At 52.3% G+C, this 17,498-nt stretch overlaps 2 protein-coding genes across 3 annotated transcripts in view; one reads left to right on the top strand and one right to left on the bottom strand.

Moving 5' to 3' along the window:
- PTPN18 (protein tyrosine phosphatase non-receptor type 18) overlaps nt 1-3,638 on the top strand; it is a 14,755-nt gene extending 11,117 nt beyond the window's left edge. Inside the window, exons 13-17 of one of the 2 annotated variants that reach the window (XM_038747873.1) lie at nt 851-1,194; nt 1,402-1,466; nt 1,792-1,819; nt 3,132-3,251; nt 3,337-3,638. In XM_038747873.1, the coding sequence (XP_038603801.1) occupies nt 851-1,194; nt 1,402-1,466; nt 1,792-1,819; nt 3,132-3,251; nt 3,337-3,404 (625 nt within the window). In that variant the 3' untranslated portion in view covers nt 3,405-3,638. Of the gene's footprint in view, nt 1-850; nt 1,195-1,398; nt 1,467-1,791; nt 1,820-3,131; nt 3,252-3,336 lie in introns of both variants that reach the window. The other variant, XM_038747872.1, reaches the window with a different exon arrangement.
- Nucleotides 3,578-17,498, bottom strand: IMP4 (IMP U3 small nucleolar ribonucleoprotein 4). Its single transcript, XM_038747874.1, has 9 exons — nt 17,456-17,498; nt 12,747-12,855; nt 7,916-7,999; nt 7,377-7,486; nt 5,529-5,661; nt 5,085-5,239; nt 4,846-4,940; nt 4,348-4,421; nt 3,578-3,880 (listed from the first exon to the last, which is right to left on the bottom strand). The coding sequence occupies exons 1-9, from the start codon at nt 17,456-17,458 to the stop codon at nt 3,768-3,770; spliced, it is 876 nt and encodes a 291-aa protein (XP_038603802.1). The 5' UTR covers nt 17,459-17,498; the 3' UTR covers nt 3,578-3,767.

Here is a 17,498-nt window from a genome sequence, read left to right as displayed (position 1 = left end):
ATTTGACCCCAAGATGGGGAGAGGAGAGCTCCCCTGAGGGCAGCCCAAGCCGGCTTCCCGGCTCCGGGAGGTTAGCCCACAGCTCCCTCCGTCAAGGCTCTACGTGGTTGTGGCTGGGAACCATCTCCTCCCCGCAGGCTGGAAATGTGCCCTTTTCTGATTTTGTGGGGTTGCGTCCATGAGGCCTCCGGCAGCCGGGTTTCCTCCACCTCTCTCGATTCCGCCTGCAGGCCCAGCCGGTTTCTGTTCTCCAAAAACCAGGGTTGACCACTTCTCCCTCTCCCACTGCCGCCCCTGATCTTGACGGCCTGCTGGCTCCGGGGATGGGACTGAGGCTGGAGTAACCCAGGGTTGGGGGTCGACTGCGGGCTGAGGTTCCCAAACCCACCTGGATCGTCATCATCATCATCATCAATCGTATTTATTGAGCGCTTACTATGTGCAGAGCACTGGACTAAGCGCTTGGGAAGTACAAATTGGCAACATCTAGAGACAGTCCCTACCCAACAGTGGGCTCACAGTCTAAAAGGGGGAGACAGAGAACAAAACCAAACATACCAACAAAATAAAGTAAATAGAATAGCTATGTACAAGTAAAATAAATAGAGTAATAAATATGTACAAACATATATACAGGTGCTGTGGGGAAGGGAAGGAGGTAAGATGGGGGGGATGGAGAGGGGGACGAGGGGGAGAGGAAGGAAGGGGCTCAGTCTGGGAAGGCCTCCTGGAGGAGGTGTGCTCTCAGCAGGGCCTTGAAGGGAGGAAGAGAGCGAGCTTGGCGGATGGGCAGAGGGAGGGCATTCCAGGCCTGGATCTTGTTTTCCTTTTTTTTCCTCCTCTCCCCTAGGAGCATCTCTGTGCCAGGGGAGCCCGTGGGACCTTTGCCTCCCACAGAGCCGGCCCGGGGCATGAACGACACCTACGCCGTGGTCCACAAGCGAGGGCCCCCTCCCCCCTCTTCCGACTCCAAGCCTCGGGAACCCCAGTATGACAACGTGGCGGCGGGGGGCTCGGCCCCGGCAGAGGTCCCGTTGTACAGCACGGTCCGGCCCCGGACCCAGCGGGGCACCAGCCCGGACGAGGCCCCTCCGGAGCTCAGGGTCTCCCGCCCCACCAGCTCTCTCCCCGGCAGTCCCAGCCACCGACCCGCGCCCGCAACCGAGTACACCCAAGTGAACTTCCCCAGCCCAGGTGAGGTCGGAGGACCGGCCGGGCACCACCAACACGGCCGGAGCAGCTTCCGGGTCTAGAAGAGGAACGGGGGGCGCGTGGAGGGCGGCAGCAGTTGGAGCCGGGAGGGGGGGCTCCGGGCTCCCATTCCCACTTCCAGGGGGTAAACGAGAGCTGGGCCGCCGCAACGGGCGTCCCTTCTTTCTCCCCTCCTTTTCACCGCAGCAGATAGCCCCTCGCCGGTCCCCAGCAATGGCAATGGGAAAACTCTCCTGAGAAACCTGCTACCCCCGGTGAGTCTCGGGTTAATAATGGCATTTTTAAGGGGTTAGGGCCTTGCCTCCCTACTGGAGCAGAGACCTCTCCCACATCTCTTCCTGTGGAACACCCCGCCCTCCCTTTCCAGCGCAGAACTCCCTGGCTTTCCTCCCTCTGACCCCTCTTCGCTAGCCTCAGCCCCAGGTTGGACCTTCCCCTCCCCTCCCTACAGAAAATGGATCAACCGTGTTCCCTAAAGGGACCCAGCCATGGGTGCCTTTCCACGTTGGGCGACCTCAGCTCCCTTCTTACCTGGCTTTAAACGGTTTTTCTAAATTCTGTCCCCACTCCTTTCCCCAGGTCTTTACTCCCTCAGCTGGAAAAAGAGGTAAGTAATGTGGGGTGGGGCGGGAAGGGGCAGGTGTCCCTCTGCCACATGGGAGATGAGTCCCTTGTACTGCAGGGAAGGGGAGATTCAACTTGTACTTCCCAAGTGCTTAGTACAGTGCTCTGCACACAGTAAGCGCTCAATACGATTGATTGACTGAAAGATGCTGAAAAGGGAACTGAACTCCCAACCAATAGAGCTGCCTTCCCTCTGAAGCACCCCTCCCCATCCATTCATTCATATTTATTGAGCACTTACTGTGTGCAGAGCACTGTACTAAGCGCTTGGGAAGTACTTCAACCAATAGAGCTGCCTTCCCTCTGAAGCACCCCTCCCCATCCATTCATTCATTCATATTTATTGAGCGCTTACTTTGTGCAGAGCACTGTACTAAGCGCTTGGGAAGTACTTCAACCAATAGAGCTGCCTTCCCTCTGAAGCACCCCTCCCCATCCATTCATTCATTCATATTTATTGAGCGCTTACTTTGTGCAGAGCACTGTACTAAGCGCTTGGGAAGTCCAAGTTGGCAACATCTAGAGACAGTCCCTACCCAACAGCGGGCTCACAGTCTAGTTGGGTTGTTAAGGCGACTAGCAGTGGGACCAAGTGGAACAAGCAGCGTGGCTCAGTGGAAAGAGCCCGGGCTTTGGAGTCAGAGGTCATGGGTTCGAATCCCGGCTCCGCCACGTCTGCTGTGTGACCTTGGGCAAGTCACCTAACTTCTCTGAGCCTCAGTTATCTCATCTGTAAATGGGGATTGACTGTGAGCCCCACGTGGGACAACCTGATCATGTTATATCCCCCCCAGCGCTTAGAACAGTGCTTTGCACATAGTAAGTGCTTAACAAATGCCATCATTATTAAGTACAGAACGAGGGGGGGGGGGGGGGGGGGGAGGGGGGACTCGGCGGTGTCAGAGGCCCTGGATTCCAATCTCAGCTCTACCCGTTTTCCGCTGCGTGACCTTGGACAAGTCATTTAACTTCTGGGTCTGTTTCCTCAGTTGTAAAACAGAGATTAAACCTACCCCCACCCCCGCACCATTTAGACTGAGAGCTCCCAGTGGCCAGAGACGGCGTCAACTTTGTTATCTTGTAGCTATCCCGATGTCTAGCACAGTGCTTGGTGTGTAGTAAGCACTTAAATACCAACACCAACAAGAGAACAAAAAAGACTAACCAAAGGCGAACAGCAGCCCCGCTGTGAAGGTGGCAGTGGACGGCCCCGGGCAGCGAGAGGGTGGAAGAGGCAGGCCTGGGCCGGACGCAGGCAGACGTAAACCGTATTTCCGGGTGGGTTGTCGCGGGAGGCGGGGGCAGTTTCTCCTCTCCAGGCACCTCCAAAAATCCAGCATCGGGGGCATATGAGGACATAGGAGACATCACAGCCAGGAGCAACAGCGCGACTGGGCTGCACCCCAGCAACTTAGGTAGACGGTGGGGGCAAGCGGTGGGAGGATGGATCCGTCGGAAGCACCGGGTGCTCCCTGACCCCCCTCCTCCCCTCCACCTCAGGCTTCAACATTCGCATCGGGAAACCTAAAGGTCCCCGAGACCCTCCGGCTGAATGGAGCCGCATATAGAGGAAGAGGCCCGGGGCGGGCCTCTTGTTAGGATGCCCCTGCATCAGGGCTCCCAGGCCGGACAGGCAGAAGAACAGAGCCGTCCTCTGCTCCCAGAGAGAGCCGCGCACTCAACTTTCCCCTCGGAACGGGACGCTTGGCCACAGCTGCGGGCGGGTTGTGGCCAGGAGACGTTTCAGTGAGAGACTGTCTTTATTGTACTGACAATGAAGGAAAATAAAGTCTGTGGCCCAGGGCACGGGGGCTCCGGGTCCTCCCTGAAGGGAAGCGGGGAGCCCAAGGGTGGAGCCGAACGGTTGCCGCGTGGAGCCCCGTTCGGGGGGAGAGTCAGGTGGAGTGGGGGAGAGAGGTGGGGTGAGTCTCCTACTCCACACTCAGGAACTTCCTCTTGCGGGCAGTGTTGGTGTAAGGGTGCCAGCGCCATTCCACTTCGGCTGTGTTCTCGTTTTCCAGCGTGCCCAGCTTGATCATGTACACTGCAGACGAGGAGGACGTGGGGGTTAGCTCTGGGACAAAAGAAAGGGGGTCCCCCACCCCACCCCACGCTGCCCAGATCCTCCCCACGATTAGGCCAAGGTGGGAGGGGTCGCCTCCTGCCAACACAGAAGCAGCGTGGCTCGGTGGAAAGAGCCCGGGCTTTGGAATCAGGGGTCACGGGTTCGAAGCCCGGCTCTGCCAATTGTCAGCTGTGTGACCTTGTAAACTCCCCAGTGCTTTGCACATAATAAGCGCTTAATAAATGCCATCATCATTATTATTATTACTTAACTTCTCTGGGCCTCAGTTCCCTCATCTGTAAAATGGGGATTATGACTGTGAGCCCCCCCGGGGGACAACCTGATCTCCCTGTAACCTCCCCAGCACTTAGAACAGTGCTTTGCACATAGTAAGCGCTTAATAAATGCCATCATTATTTATTATTATTATCATTAGAGAGACTCACACTTCATCTCAAACCGGGGCCCCACTTCGGACAGCTCCACGGTGCGGTGATCGGGCTTCTTGTACACGTGGTGCCTGTAGGGAGGAGAGGCAGGCGCAGGGAGAAGGACGGGGGAAGATGATGCGAGGGGCTGCGGCTAGAAGAGAAGCCAGGAACCTGCCTCCCAGCCATTCCCATACTTCCTGAACAGAGGCTACCGCCCCCCGCCACCGATCCCGGGCAGAGGGGAGGGGGAGAGGGCACAGATTTGACCGGCCCGCCCTCCCTCATTCTGACTTTGAAGTCCAAACTCATCTAGAGACAATCCAGACCATCCCTTCCTGGCTGCGACCGCCTCTAGGCTCGTTGTGGGCAGGGGAAGTGTCTACCAACTCCGTCGTGTTGTACTCTCCCAAGTACTCAACACAGCACACACAGTAAACGCTTAATAAATACCACCGATGGCTTGCCGCCCCAGATAACCCCTTGTGACAGGAGGGCTGAGCCCCCTGAACCTACCTGAAGGATATATAGTCATCCTGGTTGGCGAAGGTGATGATGCGGTGGCTGTCTTCCTTGGGCACCGGGAACAGATACTTGAGGATGCTGGAGACCTGAGAGTGGAGAAAGAGGGGGAGAGGCAGGGTGGAGTCACAGAGCCGCAGCTCCGGCCCCACCGCAGGGAGGTGAGGGCACTGATCCTAAATCTCTCGGAAGGTGGGCCGGGGCCGGGGCAGGGAAGCCGCCGGGAGACTTACCCGCTGCCCGAGGCGGGAGGAGAAACCGTGCAGGATGAGGTGGGGCAGGGCCTCGGACATAGTGCCCAGATCTGGAATGTCATGCCGCATCACCACATTGCAGAGCGTGAAATAGGCCGTAGGACCAAAGGGCAGGTGGCAGACGATGAGCCCGACTGGCGATGGAGAAGTAGGTTATTCCAGCCCCCTCCCGACATCCGGGGAGGCTTTTTCCCCAAGTCGCTTCCTGGCCTGGGGAAGACCTTTCAAGGGAACGCCCCCTACCCCGACCCCAAGTCCCACCGCCTCGGTCCCCTGGGATGGCAGCGGTACCACCGCCAGGGCTTCCGCTGGACCCCCGGGCGGACACCCCGCCCTGCCAGGCCTGGGATCTGAGGGGGCCAAGGATGAAGCTCCTGGGCAGCCCCGGTTGGGCCCCCCTACCCCAAACCGGGGCTGACTCACCAGGCGTCCCACGGTGCTCGTGCACCATCAGCAGGTCGGTGACGCCGTTGGCCTTGCAGGCCTGGACGAGCGAGCCCACCTCGTGTCGCCCCCGATTCATGCGCTGCGCCCCTGGGAACACCAACTTCAGCTCCTGGATGCCAGGCCAGGAGAGAGAGAGCGGTAAAACACGGAAAGAGCACGGACCCGGGGGCCGGAGGATGGGCGTTCTTATGGGGGTAGAGACAAGATAATCTGGTCAGACGCAGTCCCTGTCCCACGTGGAGAGTTCACAGTCCAAGGGGAACGGGCCTTGAATCTCTGTTTTACAGAGGAGGAAACGGAGGCCCAGAGAAGTCGCTCGCAGTCACACAGCAGCTAGATGGCAGGGACCCCTGCCATCCCTCGACCCCGGGCAGAGGGACCGCCCTCCCTCATTCTGACTGTGTGTGACTCCACCCTGCCTCTCCCCCTCTTTCTCCGCTCTCAGGTCTCCAGCATCCTTAAGTATCTGTTCCCGGTGCCCACGGAAGACAGCCACCGCCTCATCACCTTTGCCAACCAGGATGACTATATTAACTTCAGGTGGGTTCAGGGGTTATCACAAGGGGTTATCTGGGGTGGCAAGCCATCGGTGGTATTTATTAAGCGTCTATTGTGTGCACTGTATTAAGTACTTGGGAGAGTACAACACGACAGAGTTGATAGACACTTTCCCTGCCCACAGCGAGCCTAGAGGCGGTAGCAGCCAAGAAGGGATGGTCTGGATTGTCTCTAGATGAGTTTGGACTTTACAGTCAGAATGAGGGAGGGCGGGCCGGTCAAATCTGTGCCCTCCCCGCCTCCCCTCTGCCCGAGGTCGAGGGATGGCAGGGGGCCTTGCCATCTAGCTGCTGTGTGACTGCGAGCGACTTCTCTGGGCCTCCGTTTCCTCGTCTGTAAAACAGAGATTCAAGGCCCGTTCCCCTCGGACTGTGAACTCTCCATGAGGGACAGGGACTGCGTCTGACCGGATTATCTTGTCTCTACTTCAGCATTTAGTACATAAAGTGCTTGGCACTTAGTAAGCGCTGAAATACCACAGTCATTAAAGCAGGTGTCCAAGTGTGTAATAATAAGAATAATAATAATGGCATTTATTAAGCGCTTACTGTGTGCAAAGCACTGGGGTGGTTGCAAGGTGATCAGGTTGTCCTACGAAAGGCTCACAGTCTTAATCCCCATTTTAGATGAGGTAACTGAGGCCTAGAGAAATTAATGATGATGATGATGATAATGACAGTTATTAAGCGCTTATTACGTGCAAAGCACCGTTGTAAGCGCTGGGGAGGTTACAAGGCGATCAGGTTGTCCCACGAAGAGCTCACAGTCTTAATCCCCATTTTACAGATGAGGTCACTGAGGCCCAGAGAAGTGAAGTGACTTGCCCAAAGTCACACAGCTGACAAGTGGCAGAGCAGGGGTTTGAACCCATGACCTCTGACTCCAAAACCTGGGCTCTTTCCACCGAGCCACGCTGCAGGAGGTGGGGGAGAAAAAGTCACGCCAATCTCCTTGGTCCGTTTTGGAACAACTAGGCACCTGGTAGCCCCTGATCAAGAAGACCAGCATAGGCTGGGGAGAGTCAACGGGCGGAATAATAATAATAATAATTGTGGTATTTAAGCGCTTAATACGTGACAGGCGCTATACTAAGCACTGGGGTGGATACACGCAAATCATGGGGGACACAGTCCCTGTCCCCTCTGGGGCTCCCAGTCTCAATCCCCATTTTACAGATGAGGTAACTGAGGCCCAGAGAAGTGAGGTAACTTGCCCAAGGTCACACAGTGGACGAGTGGCCCAAATTTCCCAGCTTGCTTTCCCCACCTTGGCAAACATCTTGAGGCGGGAACTGGGGTCTCGGGAGGTGGTGATCATGATCTTGGGGTCTTCCACTCCGGCCCAACGGTATTCATCGTCCACATGGCTGCACACACCTGGGAGAGGGGAAGGGGAGAATTAATGGGGACGGGGGGCATGGGGAGAGGAGGAGAGGGAGGGGCAAATGAGACCACAAGGCTCCGCTCGAACAAAACCCCGATCCTTGGTCACCTTCCAAATGAGCATTTTCCTTCCTTCCAGAACAGGGAACTGGGTCCCTACTTCTTCTCCCCCTCTCCCACTACTGTTCCTTCCTCACCTTCTCCACATGGCTGCACACACCTGGGAGAGGGGAAGGGGACAATTAATGGGGACGGGGGGCGTGGGGACAGGAGGAGAGGGAGCAGTAAATGAGATCGCAAGGCTCTGCTCGAACAAAACCCCAATCCTTGGTCACCTTCCAAATGAGCATTTTCCTTCCTTCCAGAACAGGGAATTGGGTCCCTACTTCTTCTCCCCCTCTCCCACTACTGTTCCTTCCTCACCTTCTCCACCTTTGTCATCAAACTCCAAGGCCTCCTGCAGGGCCAAAGCTTCCTTCCGGAGCTCGGAGGGGATGAGCCGATTTTCTGTAGAGAGAAGCAGAAGGAGGTGAGCTGAGGACCCCATCCCCACCCACTCGGGCCGCCCTCGCCTTGACAGAAGCCGGGCAGCACCTTCCCCCTTCTCTGCCACCCTCCAAATTCCCAAGCTTGTAGGGGAGGAGGGTCAAAGCTGAGCTGGGAAGAGGCAGGCGCAGCCCAGCCAGGGCCCTGCACGCTCCTGTTTGTGCTCTGCCCCGACCAAAAATCCAGAGTCCGGATCAATCTGCCTTAGTCTCTACTTACACTGGGTTTGACAACACTGGTGGCAAAGTGGCAGCGCACAGAATTCCTCTCTGAAACACAGTTTTCCCGGTACCTAAGCACTTCCACTTCGGCACCATCTGAACGAGAGGGTTCGGGAGCCAACCGAACTGGCTGTCTCGAGTCCATTCAGGGCCCCGAGCACCAGTCGAGTCCACAGATTTCCCGGCGGAGTCGTGGTCTCGAACCCAGCCTATTAGCGAAGCAGCCGGGCTCTGTGGAAAGAGCCCGGGCTTTGGAGTCGGACGTCATGGGTTCAAATGCCGGCCCCGCCAACTGTCGGCTGGGTGACTTTGGGCAAGTCATCTCGCTTCTCTGGGCCTCAGTTACCTCTTCTGTAAAATGGGGATTGAAACTGTGAGCCCCCTGTGGGAAAACCTGATCACCTTGTAACCTCCCCAGTGCTTAGAACAGTGCTTTGCACATAGTAAGCACTTAACTACCATTATTATTATTACTATTATTATTATCATCTGAGGGAAACCGTGAGACCCCAGTGTCTAGTCCAGAAAACGCAGCACCAACTAGTGAACCCAAATGGCCTAGAAGTGGTCCACTTGTCCCTGACACTTCTTTTATTAATAACAATAATAATAATTACTGAGCCCCTTGCTTCCTCTCCACCTCGTCCCCCTCTCCATCCCCCGATCTTACCTCCTTCCCTTCCCCACAGCACCTGGATATATGGATATATGTTTGTACATATTTATTACTCTATTTATTTTACTTGTACATATCTATTCTATTTATTTTACTCTGTTAGTATGTTTGGTTTTGTTCTCTGTCTCCCCCTTTTAGACTGTGAACCCACTGTTGGGTAGGGACTGCCTCTATATGTTGCCAACTTGGACTTCCCAAGCGCTTGGTACAGTGCTCTGCACACAGTAAGCGCTCAATAAATACGATTGATTGATTGATTAATTGTGGTATCTAAGAGCTTACTATGTGCCAGGCACGGTACTTAGCGCTGGGGCAGACACAATGTAATCAGGTTAGACACAGTCCCTGCCCCACATAGGACTCACATTCTTAATTACGGCTTAATTAGCCCCTAATTCTTAGGGCTCACAGAGAAGCAGCGGGGCTCAGTGGAAAGAGCCCGGGCTTGGGAGTCGGAGGTCGTGGGTTCTAATCCCGGCTCCGCCACTTGTCAGCTGTGTGACTTTGGGCGAGTCACTTCACTGGGTGGCCTCATCTGGAAAATGGGAACGGTGGGAGCCCCACGTGGGACAACCTGATCACCTTGTATCTATCCCAGTGCTTGGAACAGTGCTTGGCACATAGTAGGTGCTTAACAAATACCAACATTATTATTATTATTATTAATTCCCATTTTACAGTTGAGGAAACTGAGGTACAGAGACGTGAAGTAACACAGCAAATAAGTGGCCAAGCCAGCATTACAACCAGGTCCTTCTGACTCTCAGGCCCGTGCTCTAACCACTGGACCACACGGCTTCTATGAACTAGCAAAATTCCAGTCAACCTACGGGGCTCACGGGGTTTCATTCCAAAGCAAAATTCCAGTCCACAGGAGCAACCACCGTGAGCGAACAACTACAGTAGTGTTAGCCCCGAGCTGGGACTCCTCCCTCTCCTCCGAAATTGGTGTTGGAATCTGACCCAGACTGGGCCGGTCTGCGCTGTGTGGAGTCCAGTAAGCGCTCAATAAATACGACTGAATGAATGGACGAATGGAGCCTAATCCTGCCCAACCCCTACAGCACGAGCTGGGGATAATAATGATGATGGCATTTATTAAGCACTTACTATGTGCAAAGCGCTGTTTTAAGCGCCGGGGAGGTTACAGGGTGATCAGGTTGTCCCACGGGGGGCTCCCAGTCTTCATCCCCATTTTACAGATGAGGGAACTGAGGCATAGAGAAGTGAAGTGACTTGCCCAAAGTCACACGGCTGACAGTTGGCGGGGCTGGGATTTGAACCCAGGACCTCTGACTCTAGAGCCCGGGCTCTTTCCACTGAGCGACGCATGAGCGAGCGAGCCGGCCTTGGTAACCCAGGAGACAATGGCAGAGCACTGCGGCGCTATCCAGAAGGAAGATTCAGGCTACGATGTTTAGGCTAGGTTCATTTTCAATTTGGTAGCCGTACAGTCCCCACTGAATGGGAAAACAATGGTCATCGATGGGATCAAGCTCATTATGGGCTGCTAATTCTGTCATACTGTACTCTCCCAAGTGCTTAGCACATAGTCAGTGATCAAACAAATACCACTGATTGACTGATCTAGGCCTGGCAGGGTTCAGCTTGAACCTCTCTGATCTTCCCTTAGGTCACTTAACGTCTCTGTGCCTCAGTTCCCTCATCTGTAGAATGGGGATTAAGACTGTGAGCCCCCCTGTGGGACAACCTCATCACCTTGTATCCTCTCAGCGCTTAGAACAGGGCTTTGCACATAATAAGCGCTTAACAAATACCATCATTATTATTATTATTCCCGGGGGGATTTTTCCCTGCATGAATCAGGTTAAAGAGGCTGAGCACGGTCGGGGCGGACATCTGCACCCCGGCTCGGCCCTTGGTTGGCTATTCCGTCTGGGAGCTCCTGGGATGGGGCGATGGATGATGGATGGATGGATGGATGGATAGATGGATTCGTTCATTCATTCAATCGCATTTATTGAGCGCTTACTGTGTGCAAAGCACTGGACTAAGCGCTTGGGAAGTACAAGTCGGAAACATAGAGAGACGGTCCCTACCCAACAGCGGGCTCACAGTCTAGAAGGGGGAGACAGACAAAAAAACAAAACATGGAGACAGTTGTCAAAGTCGTCAGAACAAACAGAATTAAAGCTAGATGCACATCATTAACAAAATAAATAGAATAGTAAATATGTAGAAGTAAAATAAACAGAGTAATAAATCTGTACAAATATATGCAAGCCCACAACCTTGGTGTCATCCTCGACTCCGCTCTCGTTCACCCTTCACATCCGATCCGTCACTAAAACCTGCCAGTCTCACCTCCGCAACATCACCAAGATCCGCCCTTTCCTCTCCATCCAAACGGCTACCCTGCTCGTTCAATCTCTCATCCCATCCCGACTGGATTATTGCATCAGCCTCCTCTCCAATCTCCCATCCTCCTGTCTCTCCCCACTTCAATCTATACTTCACGCCGCTGCCCGGATCGTCTTTGTGCAGAAACACTCTGGGCACGTTACTCCCCTCCTCAAAAATCTCCAGTGGCTACCAATCAACCTACGCATCAGGCAAAAACTCCTCCCCCTGGGCTTCCAGGCTGTCCATCCCCTCGCCCCTCCTACCTCACCTCCCTTCTGTCCTTCTCCAGCCCAGCCCGCACCCTCCGCTCCTCTGCCACCACTAACCTCCTCACTGTGCCTCGTTCTCGCCTGTCCCGCCATCAACCCCCGGCCCACGTCCTTCTCCTGGCTCAGAATGCCCTCCCTCTGCCCATCCGCCAAGCTAGCTCTCTTCCTCCCTTCAAAGCCCTACTGAGAGCTCACCTCCCCCAGGAGGCCTTCCCAGACTGAGCCCCCTCCTTCCTATCCCCCCCGTCCTGCCTCCTTCCCCTCCCCACAGCCCCTGTATATACGTTTGTACAGATTTATTACTCTATTTACTTTACTTGTACATATTTACTCTTCTATTTATTTTATTTTGTTAATATGTGTTGTTTTGTTGTCTGTCTCCCCCTTCTAGACTGTTAGCCTGCTGTTGGGTAGGGACTGGCTCTATATGTTGCCAACTTGTACTTCCCAAGCGCTTAGCACAGTGCTCTGCACACAGTAAGCGGAGAAGCAGCGTGGCTCAGTGGAAAGAGCCCGGGCTTTGGAGTCAGAGGTCAGGGGTTCAAATCCCGGCTCCGCCACTTGTCAGCTGGGTGACTTTGGGCAAGTCCCAACTTCTCTGCGCCTCAGTTACCTCCTCTGTAAAATGGGGATTAAGACTGTGAGCCCCCCGGGGGACAACCTGATCACCTTGTAACCTCCCCAACGCTTAGAACATTAATGCTCTCATTATTATCATCATCATCATCATCAATCATATTTATTGAGCGCTTACTATGTGCAGAGCACTGTACTAAGCGTTTGGGAATTACAAATTGGCAATATATAGAGACAGTCCCTACCCAACAGTGGGCTCACAGTCTAAAAGGGGGAGACAGAGAACAAAACCAAACATACTAACAAAATAAAATAAATAGAATAGATATGTACAAGTAAAATAAATAAATAAATAAATAGAGTAATAAATATGTACAAACATATATACATATATACAGGTGTTGTGGGGAAGGGAAGGAGGTAAGATGGGGGGATGGAGAGGGGGACGAGGGGGAGAGGAAGGAACAAATATATATATACAAGTGCTGTGGGGAGGGGAAGGAGGTTGGGGGGGAGGAGAGGGAAAAGGGGGCTCAGTCTGGATGGATGGAGAGCGAGATATTTTCTGTGTGTGTGTGTGTGTGTCGGGGTGCCCGCCGTACCATCTAAGGCTTTCTTGACTCTCTCCTTTTTCTCTTCAATGGTGCGCTGTTTCTCTTCCTGCGCTTTGCGGTACAGGTACTCCCGGCGTTGGCGGGCCTCGCGGCGCAACTGCGGAAAAAGACGAGAGTCCGAGACCGGCACCAGCTGCGGTCCTGATGGCTCAAGGTTCTCAGGTCCCACATCTGATCGAGGAGCCGGGGGCACGACCCCTTAATCAATCAATCAGTCATATTTATTGAGCACTTACTGTGCGCAGAGCACTGGACTAAGCGCTTGGGAAGTACAAGTTGGCAACATAGAGAGACGGTCCCTACCCAACAGTGGGCTCACAGTCTAGAAGGGGGAGACAGAGAACAAAACCAAACATACTAACAAAATAAAATAAATACAATAGATATGTACAAGTAAAATAAATAAATAGAGTAATAAATATGTACAAACATATATACATATATACAGGTGCTGTGGGGAAGGGAAGGAGGTAAGACGGGGGAGACGGGGAGGCGTCCACTCGGCAAATGGATAATAATAATAATACTAATAATGATAGCATTTGTTAAGCGCTTACTATGTGCCAAGCACTGTTCTGAGCGCTGGGGAGGTTACAAGGTGATCAGGTTGTCCCACGGGGGGCTCGCGGTCTTCATCCCCATTTTACAGATGAGGGAACTGGGGCCCAGAGAAGTGAACAGATTCATTCATTCATTCAATCGTCTTTATTGAGCGCTTACTGTGTGCAGAGCACTGTACTAAGCGCTTGGGAAGTCCAAGTTGGCAATATATAGAGACGGTCCCTACCCAACAGCGGGTTCACAGTCTAGAAGAGGGAGACAGACAACAAAACAAAACATATTAACAAAATAAAGTAAACAGAATAAATATATATAGAATAAATATGTACAAGTAAAATAGAGTAATAAATATGTACAAACATATATACAGGTATATAGAGTCATATATGTAACACACACAGATATATATATACACATACATATATGTATTCATTCATTTAATTATATTTATTTAGCGCTTACTGTGTGCAGAGCACTGGACTAAGCGCTTGGGAAGTCCAAGTTGGCAACATCTAGAGAAGGTCCCTACCCAACAGCGGGTTCACAATGTAGAAGTGGGAGACAGACAACAAAACAAAACATTTTAACAAAATTAAGTAAATAGAATAAATATGTATAGAATAAATATGTACAAGTAAAATAGAGTAATAAATATGTACAAACATATATACAGGTATATATAGAGTCATATATGTAACACACACACACATATATGTATTCATTTAATCGTATTTATTGAGCTCTTACTGTGTGCAGAGCACTGTACTAAGCGCTTGGGAAGTACAAGTTGAGCGCTTACTGTGTGCGGAGCACCGTACCGGCAGCTTGGGAAAGGGCAGCGGGGCCTAGTGGATGGAGCCCGGGCTTGGGGGTCAGAAGGACCTGGATTCTAATCCCCGATCCGCCACTTTTAATAATAATAATAATGATGGCATTTGTTAAGCACTTACTATGTGCAAAGCACTGTTCTGAGCGCTGGGGAGGTTACAAGGTGATCAGGTCGTCCCATGGGGGGCTCACGGTCTTAATCCCCATTTTACAGATGAGGTCACTGAGGCCCAGAGAAGTGAACGGATGCCACATGCGGGCCAGCCCGGAAACGCTCCTCACTTACACAATCTGCCCATCAATCGATCAGCTCGTCTCTAGCCTGCAAGCTTGTTGTGGGCAGGGGTACTCTCCTAAGCGCTTAGTACAGTGCTCTGCACGCAGTAAGCGCTCAATAAATACGACTGAATGAACAAATGTGTCGGTTAGGGTACCCTCCACCCAGTAAGCCCTCAATACATATGATTGCTTCATTCATTCGATCATACATATTGGCGGTGTGTATTTATTGAGCGCTTACTAGGTGCAGGGCACAGTACTAAGCGCTCAGGAGAGTACAACGTAACAGAATTGGAAGACACAAGTTCCCTGCCCACAGGGAGTTTACTTCTCCAGGGGGGTTTCTCCAAGCCCTCAGGTCCTCTGTGCACGGTGGCGCCCGGACTTGTTTGGACTTCCACCCCAAACAACCCCTCACCCTCGGGCCAGGCTGCTGCCACCAACACCCCCAGAGAATAATAATAATAATGATGGCATTTATTAAGCGCTTACTATGTGCCAAGCACTGTTCTAGGCCCTGGGGAGGTTACAAGGTGATCAGGTGGTCCCACAGGGGGCTCACAGTCTTCATCCCCATTGTACAGGTGAGGTCACTGAGGCCCAGAGAAGTTAATCAATCAATCGTATTTATTGAGCGCTTACTGTGTGCAGAGCACTGTACTAAGCGCTTGGGAAGTACAAGTTGGCAACATGTAGAGACATTTGTTAAGCACTTACTATGTGCGAAGCACTGTTCTAAGCGCTGGGGTTACAAGGTGATCAGGTTGTCCCTTGTGGGGCTCACAGTCTTCATACCCATTTTCCAATAAATACGACCGATTGATTGATTTCCAGATGAGGTCACTGAGGCCCTGAGAAGTGAAGTGACTTGCCCACAGTCACCCAGCTGACAGTTGGCAGAGACGGGATTAGAACCCACGACCTCGGGCTCCCAAACCCGGGCTCCTCCCACCGAGCCATGCTGCTTCTCAGGGAAACTTCCCGGGAAGTTTTCCGTGTTGGCGTGGGACCCTACCCCGCCCCCTCCCCCCACATGGAGGGTGACCCCGGTTGAGAAGCAATGTGGTTCAGTGGCAAGAGCCCGGTCGTGGGTTCGAATCTCGACTCCATCGCTTGTCAGCTGGGTGACCTTGGGCAAGTCACTTGACTTCTCTGGGACTCAGTTACCTCATCTGGAAAGTGGGGATGAAGACTGTGAGCCCCCCGTGGAACAACCTGATCACCTTGTATCCCCCACAGCGCTTAGAACCGTGCTGGGCCCATAGTAAGCACTTAACAAATGCCGTCATTACTATTATTATTATTCTGTAAAATGGGGATGAAGACTGTGAGTACCACGTGGGAGAACCTGATCACCTTCTATCTACCCCAGTGCTTAGAACAGTGCTCAGCACATAGTAAGTGCTTAACAAATGCCATCATTATTATTATTACTATTCTCTGGGCCTCAGTTCCCTCATCTGTAAAATGGGGATAACAATAATAATAATGATGGCATTTATTAAGCGCTTACTATGTGCAAAGCACTGTTCTAAGCGCTGGGGAGGTTACAAGGTGATCAGGTTGTCCAACGGGGGGGCTCACAGTCTTAATCCCCATTTTACAGATGACATAACTGTAGCCCAGAGAAGTGAAGTGACTTGCCCAAAGTCCCCCAGCTAATTGGCGGAGCCGGGATTTGAACCCACGACCTCTGCCTCCAAAGCCCAGGCTCTTTCCACTGAGCCACGCTGGAAGCACTTAACAAATGCCATCATTATTATTATTATTCTCTGGGCCTCCGTTCCCTCATCTGTAAAACGGGGATTAAAACCGTGAGCCCCCCGTGGAACAACCTGATCACCTTGTAGCCCCCCAGCGCTTAGAACAGTGCTTGGCACATAGTAAGTGCTTAACAAATACCATCATTATTATTATTATTATTCTCCGGGCTTCAGTTCCCTCATCTGTAAAATGGGGATGAAGACTATGAGCCCTACGTTGGACAACCTGATCACCATCCACCCCAGTGCTTAGAACAGTTCTCGGCACATAGTAAGCGCTTAACAAATGCCACCATTATTATTATTATTATTCTCTGGGCCTCAGTTCCCTCATCTGTAAAATGGGGATGAAGACTGGGAGTCCCACGTGGGACAACCTGATCACCGTCTATCTACCCCAGAACTCAGAACAGTGCTCAGCACATAGTAAGCGCTTAACAAATGCCATCATCATTATTATTATTATTCTCTGGGCCTCAGTTCCCTCATCTGAAAAATGGGGATGAAGACTGTGCGTCCCACGTGGGACAACCTGCTCACCTTCTATCTACCCCAGCGCTTAGAACAGGGCTCGGCACATAGTAAGCGCTTAACAAACGCCATCATTATTATTATTCTCTGGGCCTCAGTTCCCTCATCTGTAAAACGGGGATTAAGACTATGAGCCCCACGTGGGCCAACCTGATCACCTTGTAGCCCCCCGGCGCTTAGAACAATGCTCGGCACATAGTAAGCGCTTAACAAACGCCATCATTATTATTATTATTCTCTGGGCCTCAGTTCCCTCATCTGGAAAATGGGGATGAAGACTGTGAGTCCCACGTGGGACAACCTGATCACCATCCACCCCAGCGCTTAGAACAGGGCTCGGCACATAGTAAGCGCTTAACAAATGCCATCATTATTATTATTATTCTCTGGGCCTCAGTTCCCTCATCTGTAAAACGGGGATTAAGACTATGAGCCCTACGTGGGACAACATGATCACCTTGTAGCCCCCCGGCGCTTAGAACAGTACTCGGCACATAGTAAGCGCTTAACAAATGCCATTATTATTATTATTATTATTATTATTCTCTGGGCCTCAATTCCCCCATCTGTAAAATGGGGATGAAGAATGTGAGTCCCACGTGGGACAACCTGCTCACCTTCTCTCTACCCCAGCGCTTAGAACAGTGCTCGGCACACAGTAAGCGCTTAATACATACTATTATTATTATTATTGTTATAATTATTATTACTATTACCCCCCCCCTGCAGGCTTACCATGGCGACTCCTTCCGCGTGCCTCACGAGGCCCAACTGCCCT

Source organism: Tachyglossus aculeatus, chromosome 6 (genome assembly GCF_015852505.1).
Source record: "Tachyglossus aculeatus isolate mTacAcu1 chromosome 6, mTacAcu1.pri, whole genome shotgun sequence".
Classification (NCBI taxonomy): Eukaryota; Metazoa; Chordata; class Mammalia; order Monotremata; family Tachyglossidae; genus Tachyglossus; species Tachyglossus aculeatus.
Note: the sequence above shows the minus strand (reverse complement) of the source record. Positions and strands in the feature narration are given on the sequence as shown.

Coding starts and splice junctions, on each gene's coding strand:
- IMP4 (XM_038747874.1), bottom strand. Junction 8,000..12,746: donor AGTCAAGAAAGCCTTAGATG/GTACGGCGGGCA, acceptor TTCTCTCTACAG/AAAATCGGCTCATCCCCTCC. Junction 5,662..7,376: donor GCCTCAAGATGTTTGCCAAG/GTGGGGAAAGCA, acceptor CCTGGCATCCAG/GAGCTGAAGTTGGTGTTCCC.